The sequence below is a fragment of the Protopterus annectens genome, chromosome 1.part1, assembly GCF_019279795.1.
Source record: "Protopterus annectens isolate FY-2018-M chromosome 1.part1, PAN1.0, whole genome shotgun sequence".
Lineage (NCBI taxonomy): Eukaryota > Metazoa > Chordata > Ceratodontiformes > Protopteridae > Protopterus > Protopterus annectens.
In genome coordinates, this window is record NC_056726.1 from 84,204,870 (window position 1) to 84,231,093 (window position 26,224).

The 26,224-nt window shown below is 37.9% G+C and overlaps 1 protein-coding gene across 1 annotated transcript in view; it reads right to left on the reverse strand.

The window, feature by feature from the left end:
* Positions 1-26,224, reverse strand: part of IMPG1 (interphotoreceptor matrix proteoglycan 1) — a 1,456,118-nt gene that overhangs the window by 1,078,403 nt on the left and 351,491 nt on the right. Inside the window, exon 3 of the mRNA XM_044086796.1 lies at positions 6,036-6,202. Within this exon, the coding sequence (XP_043942731.1) occupies positions 6,036-6,202 (167 nt within the window). The remainder of the gene's footprint in view (positions 1-6,035; positions 6,203-26,224) is intronic.

Consider the following 26,224-nt stretch of genomic DNA (forward strand, 5'->3'; position numbering starts at 1 on the left):
TGTAAAGAAGACTAAGATTTTGTTAACTTTTTTGATTGTTTGGACTATGTTTATGTCAAATTTCAGATTATTGTCGATTTCTACACCCAATAGTTTTGTGTGTGAGGCTGGGGTGATTTGTATATTATCTTTAGATTTTATGGTAAAATCATTGTTTAGTGGAAGAGACCTACCAGGGCTAAAGAGGATAAGTTTCATTTTTTTTTGGGATTAAAAATAAGTTTGATGTCAGTGAACCATGTTTCAGCTAGAGTAAAGTCATGTTGGGTTATGATTTTTAACTCATTTAAGGTGGGGGCAGCACTTATAATAGTGGTATCATCTGCGTATTGCACTACTGAGGCAGACAGTGAGCATGAGGCTATCTGCTTAGTAAATAGTGAAAATAGCAAGGGACCGAGGATGGACCCTTGGGAGATGCCTATGGCAATTGGCAAAAGGGAGGACAATTGGTCTTGCCAAAGAACTGCCTGCTGACGGTCTGATTAGTAGTTATTGAACCAGGATAAGGTGGAGGAGCTTATGTTAAGGGTTGTTAGAGTTTCTAGGAGCATGCTATGGTTAACCATATCAAAAGCTTTGGATAAGTCTAAAAATATGGAGGAGACAAATAGTCCATTGTTTCTATGTTGATTGACAATGTTGGTGAATGAAAGTAATGCTGTGGTGGTACTATGGGAAGGTCTGAAGCCATGTTGGGATTTGGATAATAGGTCATTTTTTAAGAGGTACTGCATTAGTTGGGAATGAGCTACTCTCGCTAATATTTTTGACAAAGGTGATAGAATTGCAATAGGGCAGTAGTTGGTAAGGTCAAGGGAGTTGCCCCCTTTGTGCAATGGTATAATATGTGATATTTTCCATGAGTGAGGTACTTTACATTCTGCTATTGACCTATTTATAAGAATGGACATGGGATAGGTTATGGCTTCAGCTGTTATTTGTAGGAAGTCTGCTGGCAGATTGTCAGCTGGCAGTGTGGTTGGTTTCAGCTTTTTAAGGAGTTTAGCAATAGTATTAGTTGAGACTGGATATAGAGAAAAACCAGAGGAATTGTTTTTTGTACTGAAGTGGGGAGAGGTCTCTGTTGGTATGGGGCTACTAGTCATGTTTTGTGTGTTGGCTAGGGATTGGATTGTTTCAGTAAAGAATTTATTAAATTGGGTAGAGATGTTGTCATGGTTGTTTTGTAATATAGGGGAAGGAGTGATTGATTTTTCTGGGTGTAGTAAATTATTTATAGTTGCCCAGAATTTTTTTGGGGTTATGGGCGTATTTTTCTTGAATGGTTTTATGGTAGTTAATTTTATCCTGTTTTATAAGTTTTTTGACTCTGTTACAGAGTTCTTGATAAATCTATTTCAGGGTAGTGGGTTTTAGTTTGTGAAATTGTAACCAAGCTTTGTCTCTTTCTTTCATTAAAGTTCTAGAATCTTTTGTTAGCCATAGGGTGTAGATAGTTTTGGTTCTAATGGTTCTGGGGGGTGCATGACAATTTAAGATTTGTAGAAAGGTTGAGTTAAAGTACTGCACAGCTTCATCTAGAGATAGTTGTATTAGAGGAGTCCAGTTACAGCATTTTAAGTTATTGGTTATTAGGTTATTGGCTCTAAAGGTTTTTTTTTTTGTTACGTGCTACTCTGAGGATTGGTTGTTTATTCTGGTGGAATTGGTTTCTAATTAAAAAGGTAGCTAGATGGTCACTCAGACTGTCAGGAAGACAGCCTGAGTCTAGAGCCAGAGAGGGGTCTGATAGAAGGATCCAGTCTAAGATGGATTGGCGTTTGGAGGTTTTATCAGTTCTTGTGGGGGCAGATATAATCTGAGTAAACCCATGTAAGTTAATGTGGGTAGAGGGATTTTGGCTGACTCAGTCAGCCCAGTCAATATTGAAGTTACCTAGAACTATGGTTTCTTGTGGAAGGGAATATGATAACCAGTTGAGTTGGTATTTTGGTATGCTAGAGTTATTGCCTGGTGGGATATATCCACCTGCTATAATTATTTATTTGTTGGGGTTAAGTTTTAGTTTGGTTAGGATTAGTTCTACATCTTTGACTTCTTGGGAATTTCACTAAAATTGTTTTATAGTGAGGTGGTCTTGGAATAGTATTGCTACACCCCTTCCCATTTTTCCTGATCTGTCTCTAAGTATAATATTGTAGCCAGGGGCAGTAATTTCATTGGTGTGATATTCAGGTTTGAGCCAAATTTCTGTTAATACAACAATGTCTGGTTTGTATAGAGCTAGTAGGGCTTGAAGGTCCTGAGTTTTGTTAAGTATAATCCTTACATTAATGTTTAAGAGGAGGAGAGAAGTGGAAGGTCTAACATATAGAGGTTTTGGTTTTGTGAAGTTTGTGTTGTTCGATTCATTGAGTCCTGGATTAGGGTGAATGTCCCCACAGCAAGTGAGTTTTTGTAGTAGGTGTAGATAGAGTTTGTTTAGTTTGTCTAAAATTTTTGCTAGTTTTTGGGAGGCTTGAGGGCTAGTTTTACATGTATGATTCCTATATAGGCAGGAAAATGGTTGGGTGGATATGAGGTCATAAGGTGATATATTGGAATTGGTAATGGGTTCTGTCTGCCATGGTGGTGGGGGGTGAAATAAAGTTGAGAGTGGTAGGAGGAGAGGAAGGACAGCAGAAGGAGAGAGAGTAACATAATGGTTGTAGAAAGTGGGTGTGATGTATATAGATCATCTTATTTAATAATGTAAGGAGTTGGGTGAGTGTACAAATGCTATCAGTAGCTGTAGGGGTAGGTGTTGAATGGCGTGTGGTAAAGTGTGTTGTAGAGGGGGGTGAAAGGTAGAATTTGATTGGATAATTGGCTATAGGGGTAGGTGTTGAATGGGGTGTGGTGAAGTGTGTTGTAGAGGGGAACGATAGGTAGAATTTGATTGGATAATTGGTATTGAGGTGTGTTTGGGGGTGTGGTGTGTAACTATAAATGTAATTGATGAGGGGGTGTGTGGGAATGGGGGTAGGGTAGAGGAGCAAAGTGAGCCCGAGTGGTAGCGAGGGCAAACAGAGTGAGGCAACACCATCCTTGAGGAGCAAAGATAAACACACACAAAAAAGTGGGAGAGGTTGGATATGTCAGAGAGACAACTGTATGGATTAGTGCCACTTATTTTATTTTATACACTAGTCTATGGAGGATAGGACTGTCTGGTTCCAGAGCAAAGAGATAAGCCAGAGAGGTAAGTGAGATGAAATAAAAGAAAAATACATGAAGAAGAGACACAGAGTTGTAAGGTCATAGGAGTGAGAGGTGAATAGGGCTGAAAGGCAGTTAGAGTGTGTGGGAGACTCAATATGTAGGTAGATGTATGGGGCTATGGTAGTGGGAGAGAGGAGTTACAGGGCTACAGGAGCTAACAAGATGAGAGCAGCCAGGTTATAGGGTAGGTCGGCAGGAAATATTAAACTAAAGTTAAGTATTAACTAAATGCTGAATATTAACTAAATGGCTGAGAGAGCAAAGGGGGGTGCACAGAGATGAGTTGTAGCTGACCAGGAACAGCTTTAAGAGAGGTAAATGCAATGGTAGAAAGACAGGGTAGAATAATATGCATTTACACATATACTGCTTTTCAGATGGTACTGTTGCTGGAAAGGATTCCACCAAAGAAACAGCACTCAGAGAGGGTATGGGTTGTCCACCTGGGTTGCCAAGAGGTTTGTAGTCTTAGTAGTGATGCAGGGGACCTGTAAAATAAAGACAGATATAGAGGATAAGGGTGAGACAAATGAGAGCAGTATTAGCTAGGAAAGAGAAGTGCAGAGAATGAGGGGAGATGTAGGACTGGACCACAGAGGAGGTTGTTAGCAAATATTGTGGGAAGAAATATCCAGGGAATTGTTATAGCTAGGCTTGTACAGGCCCTAGGGCTGATAGCCTAGTACCAACCTATGAACCTTTCTAAATGACTGCATCCCCACTAATGAAAATTCACTGGGTAGAAAGGTGATATTTCGGATAAAGGATATCATGCAATTCTTTGAGGGCAAGATATTTTTTCTCCCTCTTTCATGTACATTCTGTACAAATGAGGAATCACTAAAGCAGACCATTGGCAGCAATTAAAACTTGGGTGTAGTTTTATGTGCTCTTATTTTAATGATATGCTAGATACCCCATTTTCCATTAGATTTAGTTTAGTTTGGGTCTGTTTTGTTACAGATGATGGTAGACTATGGCCTGTTAATAAATTCACAGGGCTGCAAATCCATGAATTAATTAACTACCACAGAGATTTTTATGGCCTTTTTGAAAGAGTTAAGAGAATAACACTGGAAATTAATGAATAACAAATTAAGATCCTGCTCAGCTTTCAAAAAAGGCTTAAACCTAACACATATCTGTATGAGAAAAACATTGTTTGTGCTAGAAAGTTATGAGGCGCCAGTATGAGTGCAGAGTTGGACTTTCAATAAAAAGACTGTAAAGGTCTCAGTTGTAAATGCTCTGTAGTGAATCTGCTACTACATTTTGAGACTGTGATAGTGTTAGAAATTTTGAATCATATACAACTTGATCTAGCATTTTAGCATAGTGATGCTTTGATTTTCGTAAGTTTTCCTTACAGTTAACTACCCTCAAAAGGATCATGTTAGCACCTTTTTCTGCCGCTTGATTATGCCAGTTTTAATGGTAATACAGACTAATATCACTTCCAAATGAATAAGTTTGAAATCCATCACTGTAAGAGACCTAAAGTCATGTACTCCTGACATTTAAAATGTAGAAGGTGTTATCCCAACTGCAAAACGACACAGATAATTTTGTCTGAAAGAATATACTTTTTGGTAATTAAGCCTCAGATTTAGAAGAATGTAAACATTTTTTGAGTTCAAAGTTATATAATTTTCAAAATCTTCAATACTTTCGTATTTTGTTAGCTTGACAGATAATGTGCATAAATAGTTGTGATAATTAGCTGTGCTTTAATTAAAGTGCAGATTACTTGAATCCTAACTAATGGCTGCGGTGGTGCAGCAGTAGTGTTGTCACCTCACAGCAAGAGGTTCTCCTGTTTGATTCTCAGCTGGTGCGCCTTCTGTGTGGAGTCTGCATGTCCTCCCCATGGTCGAGTGACATTTAAAGACATGCAGGTAGGTGTGTGCGTGAATGGGTGTGCCTTCTTTGAAGGTTGGGCATCGGGCTGACAACTCAGCACTGTAAAAATCCACTGCCAATCATTACTGGATCAGACTTCCGCTGTTGCAACCCCTAACCGGGAAAAGCCAAAAGGCATTACTTGAATCCTAACTATCAAGAATGTGCATGTACATTTAGGAATGCCCATAAGTTAGGTTATTTCTATAATACAGACAATAGATTTATGTGGTTGTGCCATTACAATATGCAAATGATGCAAGATATCTTTTGATATCAAACTCTGGCACAGTTTTTTTTTTTAATTTGACAAGTGACTGGCCACAAATGCCTTCCTCACCAATCTAACATACATTTTATTCATCTTGTAAAAATGGTAAAAATATGTAGCCAAGAGCTACTTACTGTATATTCTTGCAGCCCTCTTAATACCTCAAACCTTCTCCTTTTGTAAACCACACATCTTTAATCATCATTATTGCAGGTCACACTGTCTGTAAGACAACATTCAATACAGAAAAATGCTTGTTTGTGAATTATATCAATACCTTCTGGTTTGGTCACTGATGTTTCTCATTCTTAACCAAAAATGGTTATTTATGTTTTAGGGCAGTGACTGATGACTATGGTCTGAGGAAGAGCCAGGTTACCCATACAGACTAGTGTTAGGAAGAGAGGCAGTAGAGAACAAAATAAAACAAATAAAAAGCCTGTAATCAATACACACAAACCTAGTCCCAGTATATGGGAAAGTATACCAGCTGTGTTTCTGCATTGTTTTTGTTTGTAGTAAACATACTTTATTCAGAGTTTCAGTAAAAGATGCTCACTGCCAGATCACAATATATAAAAGTAGAACTGGTAACATAAATTCTTTGAAACAGACTTACAAAATTAGAAATATGTCTCACCTGATGTATCATTGTCTGGTGTTCTTTGGAGTTACTAAAGTTCTGGCTAATGTCAAACAGGCAGAAATTCTCCTTTTGACAACTATTGACCCAAGACTGGTATTCTGCTGTTTCAGGTACTCTGTCTAGAAAAATTCGGAAGGCTTCCCACACTGCTTCTTGACAAACTAAAAAACAAACAAAAAAAAAAAACAGTTAAGTTACACAGTATTCAGTGGATGTCATTTGCTATGCTGGAAGCAACTGGAACATTTTTTCATTTTTCTTGTATCTGGCTGTTCCTTCTTCTGAGTTTACTAATCTGCAGGTTAAAAGCCAGTGTAAGGTGAGGCCTTTGTTTATCTTGTGCATGGCACCGTGGTAAAATAAGGCCAGTGATTGTGGGAAGAATGCCATGACAAAAGGCTTACTGTCCCTGCAGGGAAGGATGACTGAGTCTGTATCAGTACCACTACAATAACGTATAGGGAACCTGGGAAACATGCATGCAGACATGTAATTTGTGAGTTCAACCATGCTTACATATGCAGTAGAATCAAGCATTTGTGAGAGTGCTGTCAGATGATTAGAAGTTTGAGTAGTAGTTCTGAAAAGCCTGCATTGGTCCAGTAAAATGTATCACATCACCTGTTTTACAAAAGTGAGAGAGCCAAGAACAACAGTGCCTGATTCACTATTATGCTGTGACAGTGGGAAGTCTGTGTGTTTAACCCCACTCTTCTTACCCACTGTCAGTGCATTTTACTGGATAAAAGCAACCTTTTCAAAACTTCTACTCAAATTTCTGGACTAGATTAGCTCTTGGAAGGGGAAATGCATGTTTTAAAAGGAAACATTAAGTTGTAGGTTTGTGGCTGACCTGGAAAAGGATGCAGAACAAACAAACAAACAAACAAACAAACAAACAAACAAACAAACAAACAAACAAACAAAAATGGCCACATTAATAAGTGAAAAAACAAACAAATAAATAATCTGACATGGGCTACTAAAGTTATCGTTGACCTTAATCCGAACTTGGTGGGATACGCAATAACAGATCTCAAAGCCTGGGTCAGTTTCATAATTATATGTTCTATGCAGAAAGAATTAAGAAAAAATAAATAAATTCAAAAATAAATAAATACATAAATAAATAAATAAGTAAAATAACTGAACCATACATTAAAGCAAGTTCTGTGAAGAGTTTTAAGTAAGAAACAAAAGTGTCTTAACTTTATTTAAAATGTTTAAGTTTACAGTTGGATACACTTAGCATAATATTCTTATTTACTGTGTCTATGTTCAAAAAATATCCCTTGTGGTGTACAGAGTAATCATTTATATATACAGATAAATTCCCTGTGATTTTTAAATGTTTACTATCTATGGCATAATTTAAATTATAAGAATAAAGGATCTTCCTCAAAACATCACCAACTGTCTATGATGTTTAGATCTCTGTGCTCACCGCACCTTCCTTGAAAAATAAGGAGGTGACAATGACAAATAAACCATGTGTTGTTAAAAAAAAGGAGGTATCAGTGATACATGAGCCATGTATGCTTAAAAATAAAATTAAAAAGTTGTAATTAAATGAAAAAATGTATTGTATATAATGTAACACTACTGAATAAAACCATCATGATTCTTAAAAAAGTCCCAATCACCTCAGCTTTAGAAGATGATTTCATTAAATTATCACATGTGATTTCTAACATTTGTGGACTTTTTTGTATTTATATGATTTTGTGAGATATTCTGTATATTTCCAGAATGACTCCAAGTTCAACAGATGAGCTAATATGAAAATGCAAGTTCAAATTACATTACTTCCACATATCTCTGTTTACCAACATGGGAGCAGCTCTAAGTAACATGGCATTCATGGCAAAATATACAAGTGGCATAAATTAATTTCTGTATCCTATCTGTCTCTCTCTCTTTGTACACACACTCACACACACACACACACACACACATATATATATATATATATATATATATATATATATCTATATATATATATGGGTGCACTGCCACTGGACGATTTCAAATTTAGTTTACCTCTATTTTGTTGATATACTTTGGTGGACGAGATAGACAATTCCCTAGGTTGGGAAATATGTAATTTTACCAGGGATTATTTGATGTTGTAGTTAATATATAATTAACAGGGAGTGTGGGGAGGTACAAGAGTGCTCCTCTCCTTTCAAAACGCTTGATCTGAGGTTAATCCTCAAGAGCATGCAGAGAAATTTGTCAGAATTGTGTTGTCAATAGTAATGTTTCAACATTATTGTTGTTATTGTTTAGTTGTTATTATAAGACTGCATTCATTAACACTAAATCAGCCTTGACTAAGCTTCTTGTCAAGGTTGGAAGCCCTTATTTCATACAGTGCTGCTTGAATAACCTAGGGGGAGGGTGGCCTAATGGTTAAGGTGTTTGCCTTGCAAACACAAAGTGCAGGGTTTGAATCTCACAAGGGATAGTTGGCTAGGCTTAAAATGGCTCGCAAGGGTAGTTAGCTTAGTACTAATCTATGAACTTATGAATAGTGGCGGATCCATTCAGAAGATATTCAGACATAACTATGCATATGGAGTATGTATTTACTTATGTATTATCTGTTGTTTACCAGGAAAGTCTGACTGGGCAGACGTCCCATTTTCAGAGGACCACTGGGGAGAAAAGCTCCACATAAAATACATATTTACAATGAACAAATTAAGCATTTTAAGTATTTACTTTGCAGGTAGTATTGACACAAATAGTGAAGGCATTTATCATATATTCATTACTGTGAAATGTCTTGGACATTATTTTTCAACAACATCTGAAAAGTCTTTGGAACAGTTACTGGATGTACAAACTTGCAAAATCATGTAATATACAAGGCATCTTGTGCCTTCGGCCATTTACCCCTTGCTGACATCAGTAGAGCAGTATCCTTGTATTAGGAATAGGAGGCCACTATATACAATGAGAAATAATACAATAATAACAGTATAGATATCTAAACAAAACATTGCCAGCACTTTGAAATAAGTTACCTTTTAAAATCAGAAAGTTAAATCCTCTTGTGATGTTTAAAAGGTGGTTAGAAAATTGTATAGGAGAAAGTACATTTAGACATGGTATCAGACAGAGTGCATTACTGATAGTCCATGGATCTTACACAACATAAATAAACTACGAACTATGAACCTATGAAACATGATCAGATGATAATTATGACTGCTATTATAATGTGACTTTAGGGAAATGTAAATATAAGAACAGCTAGAGTTAAAATCATTACTAGATGCTATACTTTTGTAGTAGAAAGAAGTAAGGCTTGTATAAGGTGTTGGTTATGATAAGTGAGGATATGTTGTATAATGAGTACTCATGGAGTATATATTTCATAATTTTGATTCTCCGTTAATACGGTCAGGCCAAAATGGCTAACTTAATCATTGATGAAACACATTACTTACATCACCTTCCATAGACAGGAGCTCTTTCAGAAGAAGAAATGGTTATCATAGCTGTCTTAATATCTACAAAATTAAATAGAGACTGAAACCTAGGAAATGGAAAGGGAAGGGAAAATGAAAGAGAAAGGCATAAATGTTTTGGGGTTTGTGGTGATATCTATCAAAATGAGCTTTGAGTTAAGCCCACAAAACAATGTTGAGAAGGGCACTTATATAGTAAGAAAATTAATGGAAAAAGATATTAAATGGCACTTGTCATTTATTTATTTTTGCCTGTTTTGTGCTAAACCCTTTATTCTTTAGCATGTGATATGTTAGAAGGACATTAAAGACGTTTAATATTACTTTAAATACATATTTGAAAACTGTGGGTCAGAAACTTCTTTGTTTACTAACAGACACTGCAAAACAAATTAGAATTTGAAACTACAGCCTAGTGTAGTAAATTTCACAATTTTGTATATTTTTGAATTATTTGCACTTCTTTATTACTATTACTGATTTTTAATTGACTGTTTTTCACAAGAATCAATAAGTGTTCAACTCCGACTGCTGTAGAATTCTCTATTTTTTCTTATCAGTAACAGTTTGTGTCCAACAGAGCATTATTATACTAAACTGGACATGAACGGAGTATGTTTCTGACCTTCCTACTCCATTTTATTAAGAGCTTTCTTTGTAAAACAATCTTTTTTTACCTATAGAATGTTTCATCGGTAATGCTGGTACCTATCTCAGACATCTAAAAATGGTGGTAGGGCTTAAAGAAGAAGAAATGCTTGGCTTTCTGCTTTACTGAGTACATTCTTGATCCAGAGTCAGCAGCAAGGGGCTCTGTGACCATTTATAGAGTTATAGCTTCACAGGTACTACTAGGCAATTCAGCCATGAAGATCTTTAAAAGCAGCCATGCATTCCCTTGAGGTTTTTACCCTTTGTATTTTCAGTTCAAATAACACAGAGCTATTTTGTCCCTATCAATAATGACTAAGCTGCTAAACCAGTAGTGAATTTAATATAACAGAAATGTTTTGCTTTATTTGGAGAGGAAGATGATTTCAAAGAAGTGGCATTTGTTGTAATTTAGTGGGATAATCATTGATAGTAGACCTTTTATGTTGGCCTATGGGCAGTTGGTAAGAACAGCATGCTGAATGGGAATTGTTAGCCACTCAGTAGCAATGAGTTGCAAGAACAGATGATGGTTGGTAGATGGCTGTGGTAAAGGTACCTTCATTGGTTGATTTGGTTCATAGGTAAGTACTAGGCTAGCTGCCCTTGTGGGCCATAGTAAACCTAGCCAATTTCCCTTTTTGTGCTCAAAGTAACCTATCGCATTTGGTTATAGATTGGCCTTTGTCCATCCCATGGTTGGCAAATCTATAACCTCTAATGAGAATAGCTGGGATCATATCATAGATAGTTTGAGAGGATGAGTGCATGGGATAAAGCTTTAAGAACTGTCTCTGTCCAAGGGGCATTCCTGGGGTAACTTTTCTATTTCCCATCCATAGATCCAAGTTGTACTTGAATATGGACTGGGATGAACTTTGTTTTATATAGCACAACTGTATCCTCTGTGAGATATACCTGTCCCTTCAAACCATTCTGTTGATGTTGCAGAAGGGATTTAGATCCCTGGACTATATCCCCTGTGAGATATACCTGTCCCTCGAAACCATTCTGTTGATGTTGCAGAAGAGATTTAGATCCCTGGACTGAGTATTTCTGCTGCCATTTGACTTGCTTATGAGCAGTAAATGCATCAGTACTGGATTGGAAGATGTCTTTTATGGCAGACACAAGTCACATTTTAGCAGTCTGTAGGATACTGAGCATAATGGCAGAGCTTTGAGTTGGTCCATGTAGGACATTTTGTTTAGTCCTTGTATCCTTTTAGTAACTTATCTCTCTGGGCATTCCAGTTGGTGCCTCTGTCTGGACAGATATATGCCAAAGGGGGCATTATACTCAGTGACTGGCCTAATGAGGACTGAGTAAAGGGGGGACACAAATATCTCTAGATCTAGACACAACCACTTTGTTTATAAGCTCTGCAATATAGAAGGACTTTCTTATAACAATGGACACATTTTTATTTATTTTACATTTGTTTACCTGGATGGTCTAACTGGGCACAGGTCCATTTTCAGTGGAAGCCCAAGGAGAAAAGATCCGCAGTAGAACACATTTGTACACAATGGAAAATACAGTATACAGCAGTCTGGAGAAACTAGACGTAGCATACAGCAGTATGCAGTAACAAGACATATGGATTACAGCAGTATACAATAAGAAGACACATACATAAGAGATATTTAAACGTAGTTACTACTACATTCCATCTACACTTTAAGACATCAGTATTTAGACGTAGCATACAGCAGTATGCAGTGACAAGACATATGGATTACAGCAGTATACAGTAACAAGACAACTATATACATAAGAGATATTTAAACATATTTACTACTACATTCCATATACAATTTTAGACATCAGCATTAGTGTCCTATACTGTAGCTTGTATTACAGCAGGTATACGTTGTAAGAGGTCTATTGAGGGATAGAAAGTGGGATGTATGTAATACAAGGGCACAACCATTTATTTTTTAGGTGTGATTTAAGTGAGTTTTTAAAGAGAGTATTAGTTGAGGCAGACATCACAACTGTAGGAAGATTGTTCCATGTTTTAACTATGCTGTGGGAGAATAGTGCTTTTCCTGTGGAATTTTTAGCCTTTGAGATGCAGAGGAGAGATTTGTTGGAAGAGAGGAGAAGTTGATTTGTATTATAAAGGGTAAGTAGTTGGGATAGAGCAGGAGTTTTTTCTGGATGTCTTATCACATTGAAGGCAATGACCAACTGGTGATAGGTTAGAATCTGGGGGAGTTCTAGCCATTGCAGTTCTTTTAGTGCCTGGCAGTGGTGGGTTCCAAAGGTGGAGTTGTTGGTAAATTTTGTGATTTTGTTATAGCATGTTTCGAGTTTGGCAAAGTCAGATTTTCTAAGCTGAGTAAGAATTGGACTGGTGCGGCATACATTTGGGTGGGCAACAGGTGAGTTTGGGCTAGGGTAACACGTGCTTGTTTTGTGAGGGATTTCCTGTGTCTGTATAGAGTTCCCATTTTTTTATGGACTTTTTTGATAGTTTGTGAAATATGGACATCAAAGAGTAGATTTTTGTCAATTTCAATGCCTAGGAGTTTGGTATGATCAGAGGGAGAGATGATAATGCAATTTTTCGAAGATATAGTGAAGGATAGAGGGGTAGACATGGTTTTGTTGGGGGTGAAGAGCAGCAGTTTGGTTTTGTTAGGGTTTAGGATAAGTTGGATCTGAGTGATCCATCTTTCTACAGAGCTAAAGCATTCCTGGGTGAGTTCCTGTAGAGTAGTAAGTGATGAAGCAGAACAGATTAGTGTTGAAGCATCAGTGTACTGAATGAGTGAAACATGCTGTGTGCTGGTATGGAGATTATTGGTAAATATGGAGAAAAGAAGTGGGCCTAATATTGAGCCTTGTGGTACGCCTATAGTAGTTGGGAGTAAAGGGGATAGTACGCCTTGCCATTGGACAGATTGCTGCCTTGCTGACAGATAGCTTGTGAACCAGGCTATTGAAGTAGAGGTGAAGGATAGAGAGGTAAGGGAGTCTAGTAGTAAGGAATGTGAGACCATGTCGAATGCCTTGGAGAGGTCTAAAAATACTGCAGATACAAATTTATTATTATTTCTGTGTTGGTTGATCAGATTGGTGAAAGAGAGCAGGACAGTTGTTGTGCTGTGGTGTTGCCAGAAGCCATGTTGAGTGGGGGAGAGGAGGTTATGTGAGTTTAGAAATTGCATTACTTGAGAATGTATACATTTTTCAAGTATTTTAGATAGGGGGGATAAAATGGCAATGGGGCAATAGTTAGATTATTCGTAGTTGTTTCTGCCTTTGTGAAGTGGAATAATATAGGATACCTTCCAGAGTTGCGGGACATATGCTTCTTCTGTGGAGCGGTTGATGAGTATAGATATAGGGTAGGACAAGGACTCAGCAGCTATTTTTAGGAACTTGGCTGGCAGATTGTCAGCAACAAGGGTGATAGGTTTCAGTTTTAGGAAAAGTCTTTTGATTGTAGAGGTAGGAACTGGAGAGAGAGTAAAGGATGGGATATTGTCAGGGGATTTGGTAGGGTTATGCATAGTGTTGTTCTTGGATAGATGGGAGGATAGTGTTAGAATAGATTCTGTGAAATGCTGATTAAATTGGAAGGCAATGTCCTTGTTATCTTTGGTGTAGTTGGGAGTGGAAGTGGTACTTTTTCCTGGTTTAAGAAGAGTGTTGAGGACATGCCAGAACTTTTGAATGACTGTTTTGGATATCAAGGAAATAATTTTGCTTGCCAAGTTTGGTTTTTCTCTTGGCCTGATTTCTAAGTTGTAGGTAGTTTTGTTTGGCTAGGCTAGTATTGTACTTCTTCCACATTTTCCAAGCTTTGTCTAGATGCTAGCAGGGCTCTACTTTCCCGGGTTAGCCATGGTGCATAGTTTGCCTTGGCTCTAATTTTTCTGACGGGTGAAAGTCTATTAAGAACATTACTAAGAGTATCTTTAAAGTTGTTAACAGCCTGGTCTAAACTTAGGGTTTTCAGTGGTTTCCAGTTACTGTGTTTTAGAATACTGTTAAGTTCTTGTATATTTAGTTTACAGTCATCTCTGACTTGTCTAAAAACAATTGGTTTGTTTATATTGGTACGTTTTCACGGTAGAAAAGTTAGGAGATGGTCACTAAGACCATCTGGAAGGTACCCTGTCTGGTAGTTTTCTTTGGGGCAGTTGACTAGTGTCCAATCTAGAATAGATTATTTCTGGGTTTTTTTGTCGACTCTAGTGGGTTCCAGGATCATTTAGGTAAAACTGAACAGATTAATGTGGTATGTTGGGATGTCAGAGGTACATGCTAATCAGTCAGTGTTTAGGTAACCTAACAAGATGGTTTCTTGAAGGAGATTATCAGTGCAAAACAAAATAGCCAGCAGTAATGGTGGAGTACAAGATAACTTTAATACATTAAAGACTTATGTAGAGGGTAATATACCCAACTGCCTATCCATCCAGACCGGTTTTGGCTATAATAGCCTTCTTCAGTGGAAATAGTAAAATACATAATAACCATTTAAATACATAGATTTATATATGGTAACATAAAGGCAGTACATTGGTCAATTAAAATCGATCATTAAGACCAGGTGGAAATAAAGCCCCTAATTTGATGATCCATTTGCGTTCCTTGAAATTCAGTGAATGGGCATTCCTTCGTTGAAGGTTGTGCATTAGGCCCGGCAAGCCAGCACGTAAAAATCTACTGCCAATTATTAGCGGACCGGAGTTCCGCTGTGGCGACCCCTAACTGGGAAAAGCCGAAAGACACAACAACAGGAACTATTTCCACTGAAGAAGGCTATTATAGCCAAAACTGGTCTGGATGGATAGGTAGTTGGGTATATTACCCTCTACATAAGTCTTTAATGTATTAGTTATCTTGTACTCCACCATTTCTGCTGGTTATTTTGTTTTACAATTGTGGATTTTATAGCCGAGCAGTTGCCGTACGTGCACCATGTTGCTTCCTGGTTTCTCTCTCCTTTTGGTGCTGTTGGCATCTGGTGGTTTCCCTCCTCTTGAGTGGGAGATTTTTTATTTTTTCAACATTTGGGCAGTCGGTCAGGAGTTTTTTGTAACTGGGTGGTATTTTGGCTTTAGTGGTTTTGGGGTTAAAGTATTGTGGAATGTATGAAGGCATAGCATGTGAATACTGCGTGTTTATAAGGTAGGAGTTTGTTATATGGTGTGATAGAGGTGTGTGTTTGGATGGAGATTGGAAATAGGGGGTGTGGTTAAGGCAACTACTAATGGGCCTTTGATTGGAGGAAGGTATGGTCAGGTGATGAGTGGATGGAATAAACGAGTACAGAACCTATCAATGGGACTGTTCTGTTCAGGACAGTAAAGGAGGAAAGTTTTCAGTGAGTAGGAAAGGCAATTCCTTAAAGTTTAATTGACTGAGAAAAGTTATGCGAGTGTGAATAAGCTGCAAGAGATAAGGGAAGACCTAGGGGAAAATCAGTGCTAGTGCTGCGGGTCCCCGAGTGGTAGACTGTATACTCAAAATCACACAGTTTAGATGTTAACAGGTTTAATAATGATAATTGACCTTGCTTCTTTAGGGTGTTTTTCAAGGCAGGATTTTGAGCTGGCAAAAAATACAGTTTCTGCCTTGAGTAGTTATTTCCAGCATTTCAAATCTTTCTTGGGGGTGGGCTGGGTTAGGTGAACTGGTTTAACTCCTAGGAAGGAAAGAAATAGAGAGAAGAAAAATAAATACAGATGCAGAATTAGCAGAATAAATGTGTATAATTAAGTGACTAACAAAAAGACTTTCCCATAGCACAGTTGCTTAACTTTATCAGAAAGTAACCTTTAACAATCAGCAAACAGTGATGAATACTTTAGGAATAATTGCTACAAAATTGCTATTGAATTAAAAAAAAACAACCACGTAACTGTAGCTCTCATACCGAGTTAACTAGTTCACAAAAACTCTACAATATCTGAGTATTTCCCTCACTAGCCAAATACAGCCATTATTTTAATGAGCCATGCTTTTCATTGCACACGGCGATTACACAATTAGGCCATGCTTCTCTGTGCATATGTAGTTAAACCACACTGTTCAATGTATGTTTGAAGTAAAAAGAGACTAAGACTACAGCCCTTATTTTAATGTAACATGCTTTTCAGTGCACACAGCAATTGTAAAATTATATCCTTATGTTCTTTTACAAATAGGTATAACCTGAGGATGTATGCGAGTGCCTGAGCATTTATCTCACTAGCCAAATGCAGCCCTTATTTAATGAGCCATGCCTTTCTGTGCACACAGTGATTGAGTCTTGTATCCTTATGTTCTTTTAAAATTACTTATAACCTGAGGATGTGTGCGAGTGCCTGAGCATTTCTATCGCTAGCCAAATACAAGCCTTATTTTAATGAGCCATGGTTTTCAGTGCACGCAGTGATTAAACAATAAAGCCATGCTTCTCTGTGCACATGTTGGTCAAAAATTAGGTCACTGTCCACATAAGTTCCCAAATCCCTAACAACTGAAACAAATCTTAAGGACATATTTTCATCACAAAAGGTTTCTCATCCATGAAAAAGAGGTCATTGTTCCCCTCTACTCATCACTCATTAGACCCATTATAGAGTACAACGCCCCTTTTGGTATGTACCTCACAAGACATCTACAACAACTGGAAAGGCCACAGAAATACCTCACAAAGAGGATTACCGGCCTCAAACAGATGCCCTATGCAGACCATCTCAAAAAACTCCAGCTTTACTCTGTTGCATGTCACCTACTCAGAGGCGATCTCTGCCTAACATGCAAAGCTATGTCAAACCCAGAGCTGTTGGACATGCTCCACGTAAAGAAATCCCAATCCCTCTGAGCTACACGCTCTAGGGACCTAAACCTTGTCACCACAATAAACAAAACATGCTGGAGGGATAGATTCCTGCCTCAGAGACTTCCCATACTCTGGAACAAACTACCTACCTATATCAAACAAAGCTCCTCATTAGCACTCTTCAAGAAAAATCTTGATGATCGGATGGGAAATAGGAAATTCACCCCGGGGATCACTTCTGTGGCTCTGCTTTACAGGGGCACAGGAAAATAATTTTCTTGGGAGGAAAAAGCCAGGGTACTGTTTGGGTAGGCATATATAGGCCCTAGGGCCAATAACCTAGTACCTACCTATGAACCTATGAACCTATGTGGTTGTCCCTGTGGTAGATGACTTCCCAAAGGATACATTAATGCATTTGTTGGCATTTAGTTTCAGTCCATGATTTTGGCACTAGTTATTTATTTGGGATAAACCTTCCTACAGGATGGCTAATCATTTGGAGATTAAATGACTGCTCATAGCTTGCAGTCATCTGCAAACTAAGTCAGCCACAGCCCCCTTGGTATTGGCTTTTACTTCAGAAAAGTAGATGCCAAACAGAAAAGGTTCCAGCATAGAGGCCTGGGGGAATCCACTGGTGAATGGTTTCTTTAGAGAGGTAACTTCCCTTATTTTGATACCCTGCATCCTATCTGTGAGCCCAGATAGCAAGCCAGCAGGTGACATATGAGTTATTCCGAGCTTATTAAGCTTTTCTACTATGCCTGAGTGGGGAATTGTGTCAAAAAATTTAGCCAGGTTGAGGTATGTGGTGTGTAACATTTTACCTTCATCCATTGCTTTGGTGACCACTTCAAAAAAATCCACCAGATTAAGTAAGCATGGCATGCCCTTGCTGAATCCAAACTAAGAGAGGTCATTACTGCCTAGGTGCAGCTACCTCAGCTGGCTCTCACCTGAGTCAGTGGCTATTCATTAAATGGTAGGGAACAAATGGCTACAACTCACAGGAGGAAGGATGATCATCTACAGGCAGGGAGACAAAAAGCATAGAAAAAAAGAATTTTATGATGCTTATATTAGAAATACTTCAGATGTATAGATGATTTTCTAATAATGTGGAAAGGAAATACATCCAGTTATTACCACATTCACAAAAATGTATTATCCACAATTCATCTTTAGAACTGAATTAGAAACTGCTGAGTTTTTGGAACTTAATGTAAATAATATTATTGGCAGGGTGGCGCCGGTCTAAAATTGTCATAAATGAAAACATCTAGTAACGTTCAACATCTTGAAATGTTACCAAGTGCAGTATTATTACTTCACAAAAGGGGAAATTCTACCCATTAGAAGAAAAAACATAATTTTAGATAACTCTTCTAGATGTGTTAAATTATGTGTCTCAAGATTGTTTTGTTATGATTCAGGGAACTGCAGAAACTTTACAGACATGTTCAATTTCTAGATAGAAATGTGCCCCATACTTGTAGCTTAGAGATTAAATGCTTTTGCCAGAAGCAGATCTATACTCAGGAGAACATTTATTGCTCAAGTAGCACATGTGATGGTAATGCAGAAATGTTCTTTGCATGATGTAGTGTAGTGTCCCAAAAAATCACAGATGCACAGGTGAAAACAGCCCTTTCAAAAGCCAAAAACACAGCATCAGTGGGACCAGATGGTGCTCCAGGCTGCGTCTTGCATGAACTACAGAACAAACTAACCCCCCACCTAAACACGCTGTTCAATCTCAGCCTCTCTACAGGCTACATGCCCATAGAATGGTGCACAGCAACGGTTATTCCTCTCCACAAAGGAGGGGCCACAACTGACCCTGGTAACTATCGCCCCATAAGCCTGACTAGCCTGGTCTGCAAGGCTATGGAGTGCACCATCATGGAACTCATTAACAAAGACATTGGGAACCTCCAAACACTTGACCCAACCCAGTTCGACTTTGTTAAGGGCAGATCATGCCTACTAAACCTGGTTGGCTTCTTTGAGACAGTCACCAAGGCCATAGATGAGGGAAAGGTGGTTCACACAGCCTACCTTGACCTCACCAAGGCTTTCAACACCATTCCCCACTCAGGTATTACAGAAAAACTCACCAGCCTGAACATAAACCCCTACGTCATGAGATGGGTTGCCAACTGGCTTACAGACAGAACTCACACGGTAAGAATAGCGGGCTCCAGGTCTGATGCTAAACCATTCACAAGTGGTGTCCCACAAGGCTCGATCCTGGGACCCCTACTGTTCGGCATATACTTCTCAGAAGTACAGGCAAACACAGGAGGACTATGGCTAACCAAGTTCACCGATGACTGCAAACTGGGAGCCATAACTGACTCTCTGGCTGACATGGACATCCTCCAAAAGGGCCTTACTGAGACGGACACCTGGTGTCAAAGACATGGCCTCAAGCTAAATGCCAAAAAATGCATAGTCATCCCATTTGGGAAAAACAAAACACCCATGAATTACCACATAGCTGGCAGCCCCCTTAATACAGAAGATGCATTAAGAGATCTGGGGACCCAGGTAGATAGTAATCTCTCCTTTGACAATCATATTGCCAAAGTAGTTAGGAAATCCTTCTATGTGGCCCATCTAATTACTAAAGGGTTTGCATCTAGAAATAAAGAGGTTATAGTGCCCCTCTACTCGTCACTCATTAGACCCATCATAGAGTACAATGCCCCATTTGGGATGTACCTCACAAGACACTTCCAACAGCTGGAAAGACCACAAAAGTACCTCACCAAGAGGATTACTGGCCTCAAACATATGTCCTATGCAGCCCGACTGAAAAAACTCCGGCTGTACTCAGTGGCATATCGCTTAATCAGAGGTGATCTCTGCCTGACTTACAAAGCCATGTCCAACTCAGAATTGATGGTCATGCTCCACCTAAAGAAATCCAAGTCACTACAAGCCACTCGCTCTATTGAGCTAAACCTCGCCACAACAATAAATAGAACATGCTGGAGGGATAGATTCCTGTCACAGAGACTCCCCATGCTTTGGAACAAAATTCCAAATTACATCAGGCAGAGCCCCTCACTAACACTCTTCAAGAAAAACCTTGACGAGTGGATGGGTAACAGAAAATACACTCCTGGGATCACTTCATTGGCTCTGCTTGGCAGAGGATCAGTTAATTAATCAGTGGGGTGGCAAAAGCCAACACACTCTGGCTAGGCTTATAAATGCCCTCGGGCAGATAGCCTAGTACCTACCTATGAACCTATGATCCACTACCTTAGTCTGGCAAATCTTTGGCATGATCTACTACCTCAGTCTGGCAAATATTTCACATGATCCAATACCTTGGTCTGGCAGATTTTTAGACTTGGGTAAAACATCATGGCCTTAATTATAACCTCATAAAATGGAATAAACTTTTTTTATTAAAATTTTAGAACGTATATACTACTCAAAGTCTAAATAGCTATAGAATTTGCTTTCTCCCAAAGAAATGATTCCCAGTCTTAATTGTAATACTTGCAGCTATGTAGAAAATAAAAATCTTATTACGTTTAATAGAGGAGATATCGTTATCCAAAACTGGATTACTTCTGAAAGTCAAAAAGTGGAATGTGCTTCCTGTTTTCCCTCATGGTGTGACTATTATACAATAAAAACAGGATGTGAAATAGACAGTCATTTCAGAACTTACCAGAAAAATCTGAATTCTTACAGCAAGCCTGGAAACACTGTATACATTTGGAGTGATATTAGCTAGCTTTCAGTATTAATCTAGCCTTCTGCAGTAGGGAATCTGAAATGTTCTATATATAAGCTTTTTGTTCTTTCACTTTAAAAACTGTGAAGGACTTGGTTAACATGATATATTTGGGGGAGTGTATGTTATAATTGTGGCACTGAATGAATTATAGAGTCCATTCGGAAATCCTATCTCACTTCTACTATAAATTTCAGGCTTGTACTTCCATTGCTTCTGGCTGAGGTCTTCAGCAGGATATTCCATAAAGCCATAAAAGTGTCATTATAAAAAGCCTTGTATGTCCAACACGGGTTGCCTTTAACTAGGTCCTGTCACATAAATTCACCATCTGTAACAGTCATAAATAATCCTGCACTTCTAGTGCTAGATGGCTTTCAGTAACCTGTCATTGTACAGATTCCAGCCCATTAATATTGATTTTAGTATAAGCAAAAGAATAATTGGCCTGACAACAGTTTTAAATAATCCTGTTAATAAATGTCTATCTTGTGAAATTATTGGTGTGACGAGTCTCATCTTATGAAGGACATTCAGTTTTGTGATAGGAACATTACTACAAAAACAGAAGTTAAGCTATATAAAATGCCAAGATATTTAATCTCACTTGGCTGTTTTAATTTTTGTTTTGTTTTACTTAGAGTTATTTTCAAATCACACAGAGAAGTCCTAAATGCAACACACTTCATTGTCTTCATTAAGTTAGAAATCTAAATTACTGCATAATTCAAATATTAATCTAGTATATTATGTAGGGGGAATATCAGTCTGGGAACATGCAACCTTAAGTGAAGTGTTGTGTTGGCAGGAGGTAAAAAAAGTTAAATAGTACAAGGCTAAATTCTGGTTGTTTAGTTTTACTTAGGATTATTTTCAAACAAAAAATAAAGGTCCTAAATGCAGCATACCGCATTTTCTTCATTAAGCTATAAATCTAAATGACTGCATTATTACAAATACAACGTAACATATTATGTAGAAGAGAATGTCAGTCTGGGAACATGCAGCTGTAACTGTAGTGTGTTTTGTTGGAGGAGAAGAAAAGAAAACTAAAGATTTAAGACCCTGAACTCAACACTGGGGTACTTCAGAGAAGAAAAGGAAAAACACAATGCAACACGAGTGATAAAATGAGCAGATAAATGTATTTAGTTTAAATGCACTTACCTGCTTTTATTGTCACATAGTTTGTGGTGTCTGCTGTGTGCATGCATGTATGTACACATTAGCTACTGCACATTTTTGGCTTGGAAACCAGCGGCCAGCATTTGATACAAAGAAACTTGGTTTTGATCGGCATCCCAATCTGCACAGCAAGTAGTGCTCCAAGTAGATCCTATGTGAGAAACATTTTACAGAACTGTGAAAACTGTTATACCTTCCCCCACCCACTGCCTACTGTAATTGATCATCTCTGCTTATAATTATTGTTTACACAAAATCTTCTCAGTCCCTACCCCATAGTGAGTCATCATACTATTGAGCTCTGGACTGTAGCACATGTAAGAATAGTTACTTTGTGTTTTTCCCCTTCTATATGCAATTACCTACACAACTGTCTGCATCTGTTTGTGCTATATGTAATTATAGGAGTCTATATTAATTCATCGAATGACTCCAATTTGGAATGGCATTTCATCGGAAACACTGTTCATCAACCCCCCCCATCACAACCCCCACTAATTATATATGCAAACTCCGGGATCACACTACAGTGGGGAAAGGGCAAATTTCCTGATCCCTACCATAATGTGATCTCAGTCAGAAAGTTTGATGAATGGCATTTCCAATGAAATGCCATTCAAAGATGTGGTCATTCAATGAATTAATAGGGACCGGTACCTATAGCCATGGTAGGTATTAATTCATATTCTACAGTCAGTCATACTGTAAATCCACATAGCTTATACAAGAGTTACTAACAGAGCAGGCCTAAGCCTGTAAGATCCAAATAGCCTGCGTCCAGCCAGGAAATGCTTTAGTCATATGTCACTGTATAGTTAGTCACACATGCACCAACATTCACTAGAATGGAGAAGGACTGTAAGTTGTTTGTCCAGTGTTAGGATTCCTGCTGACACGAGGGCTCTAGGGACCCTTAAACTAGACAAATATTGCTATGGCCTACTGGTGGCACATACAGATACCTCTCAGCTATTGGGACTTTTAGAGAATCTCCAGATTTTTGCCTTATATTTTTGGTCTGTTCCTTATGAGACCAGATGGTTTTCTTGCAAATCAATGAGGCATACAGTTACTAAATTTCCTAAATGTCTAAAGGATTAAATGTCCTGTTTGGCATCTATGTTTCTGAAGTAAAAGCCAATATGAAAGGGCTCTGACTAAGGACTGACTAAGTTTGCAGATAACTTCATAAATGAATTAGCCATCCTGCAGGAAGATTTGTCTCAAATAAATAACATGTGTCAAAATCATGGTCTGAAACTAAATGCCAAAAAATGCATTATTTTATCATCTGGGAAGTCATTTATCCAAAGGAACTATCACATTGACAGTATACCCCTAAGACCTGACCCGGTTGTTTAGGATCTGGGAACTTATTAAGACAGTGATCTAATGTTTAACCAACATGTGGCTATTGTTGTAAGAAAGTTCTTCTATATTGCATAGAGTGTAAATAAAGGGATTGCGTCTAGATCTAGAGATGTCAATGTCCCCCTTTACTCAGCCCTCATTAGGCTAGTGATTTAATATAATGCTCCTTTTGGCATGTACCTGTCCAATCACATGTAACAACTGGAACGTCCACACAGATACCATACTAAAAGGGCACAAGGCGTAAACAACATGTTACTATAGTCAGTATCCTACAGACTTCTACGAAGTGACCTGTGTCTAGGATACAAGACATCCTCTGACCCATTACTGATGGATTTACTGTTCATCAGCAAGTCAAATGGCATCAGAAAAACTTTGTTTAGGGATCTAAACCTCTTCTGCAGCATCAACAGAATGGTTTGGTGGGACAGGCATATTTCACAGAAGATACCACTTCTATGGATCAGACTCCCCATTGACATAAAACAAAGTTAATCCCTGTCCATTTTCAAGAGTAACTTATAACTATGGATCTGAAACAGAAAATTCTCCCCAGGACTGTCCCCATGCTACTAATGGACAGAAACAGCTCCTAAATGCTTTATCCTATGCATGGGGTCACCTCGAATCTTCTATGGTAAGATCCCAGTAATTCTCATTAGGGGTAATACATAATTATCAACCCTGGGATGGGCAGAGACCAATCTGTAACAAAATGGAATATGTTATTTTTTAGTACAAAAAGGAAAAATGGCTAAATTTAAAATGGCCTGCAAGGGCAGATAGCCTAGTACTTACCTATGAACCAATAAATAATGATAGACATTTGAGTTTTAGACTTCATATCCATTAGAAAATGCATGCTAATGCAAAACCTGTTTTTCTAGTAACTTTCTAAGTTTATAACAGCAATATTTAAACCTGTCCTTGCTTTTGGCCCTTTGTCCTCTACAATTTTTGACTTTGTCCAGACTTTTTGAGTAAAGACATTGGGATGTATGTCACCTGAATTACCTGAGGTGTTGAACCCAGAGGGACATGCAGAGACAAGATGGAACTCGCTCTGCACATGTTAGAGGCAGGAAAGACCATGCTCATCATTCTCAATTATTAAACTCCCATCCACATGAGTAGTTCATTAGGGCAAAATCTTTATGCTCTGAGGATGATAACTTTCAAAGAGTTGATGCAGAAATACTAGAGAGGCTTTTAGTTAGGTTTTTTACTCATAAATAATTGATGTGTTCCTTACAAAAAGTGCTGAATTAATATGTACATCCTATCACTGATATAATAACTTGGGGAAACATCATTTTTGATGGAGAAAGGAAAATGTCTACTTCGTAACAAAGTATGCCTCTTTTATTGAAGGGGACCCATAATATATCACTGGTGTACTGTGATAGCTGTTAAAATTTTGGTGAATTTGAAGTTAAATATTTCTAATGGAAATTCTTCAAGTATAGGTGATCGCATTGTATGCAAGGTCATGAGAGATGAGGTTCTTTCAAAGAAGTGCAAGAGATGCTCAGTTTGTCTTTGTTTGGATGATAGCTTTGATTTTTTTATTATGGAATATATTTTAAAGTACTTGATATTCACAGTTGTTTTAAAAAAGTCAGCTGTATATAGTCTAAGATGCACCTGCAGTAAATGTTACATAGGGCAACCAACAAGACAGGTCAGAAAAAGGATAGAGGAATATGTTAGAGACATTGAAAATAACTAGTCCAGTAGCCTGGAATTTCTCTGAAAAACAAAACCAAGATCTATAAGACGTAACATTTTTCATTATGTATGCATGTTATAATTTAGATTTGTAATTAAATATTTCTGAGATTTTATTGATAAAAAAAGCTTGATTGAGTTACTTATAAAATGTTTGCTGTAATATATATGTATATATATATATATATATATATATATATATATATATATATATATATATATGGAGTTCCTTCACAAGCTCAAAATGTCAAAATGTCGAGCTGCAAATGGTCGAGACCATAAGATCGAAGTTTTGAAACTTTGAATGTTTTTTGAAGGGAGATCGCCATATAGTGTGGAATGGGAAATTTACCATTCTCACACTGTAGTGCAATCTTGGAGTTGATATATTTATTCGACGGGGGGGGGGATACAGGGAGTGTGTGGGGTGCAGGGGGTATGTGGAGTGCAGGGGGTGGATTCACTTCATAATCTCGAAATACTGAAATCCCGAATTTTAGTATCTCGAGACCATGAAGCCAAAAATCCATAAACCCGAAACCCCAGAAGTGCAAAATTTAAAATCACGGCTTCTACACTAACATACCACAAACACAAACACAAACATACACACCCCTACACATACACAAACACCTACCCCACACTCCCATACTTAAATATACTAACTCCAAGGTCGCACTACACAGACAAACACACAAAAACACCACCACACAAGCTACATTCCCCTCGCACACACACATCACACTAACAAAACACACAGATGCACATTAAAGCTCCTACCCAAAACCCATAAAACACAAACACTTACCTACATCTCCAACCACCCACTCACACACCGCAACACTAGAACCGCTAATTCACAATCTCCCAACTTTGGGATTTTGAATTTCACTCTTCTGCGGTTTGGTATTCTGCACTTTCGCCTTTCTGTTCTCGGGCTACTGAAATTCGTGATTTCAGTAGTTCAAGATTCTGAAAGGAACCTGCAGGCACTTGCCCCCCTGCAAAAATGTAAAAAAAAAAATCAGTTTTTATTTTTTTTTAGTTACAATTTCGAAGTTTCAAAACTTTGATCTTATGGTCTTGACCATTTGCAATTCAAAGTTTTGAAACTTTGAGCTTGTACAGTATATATATATATATATAAATATATATATATATTTATATCTATATAAATGTATTTGTAATTTATAATATTATTTACATGTGTATATGGGGTACTTCA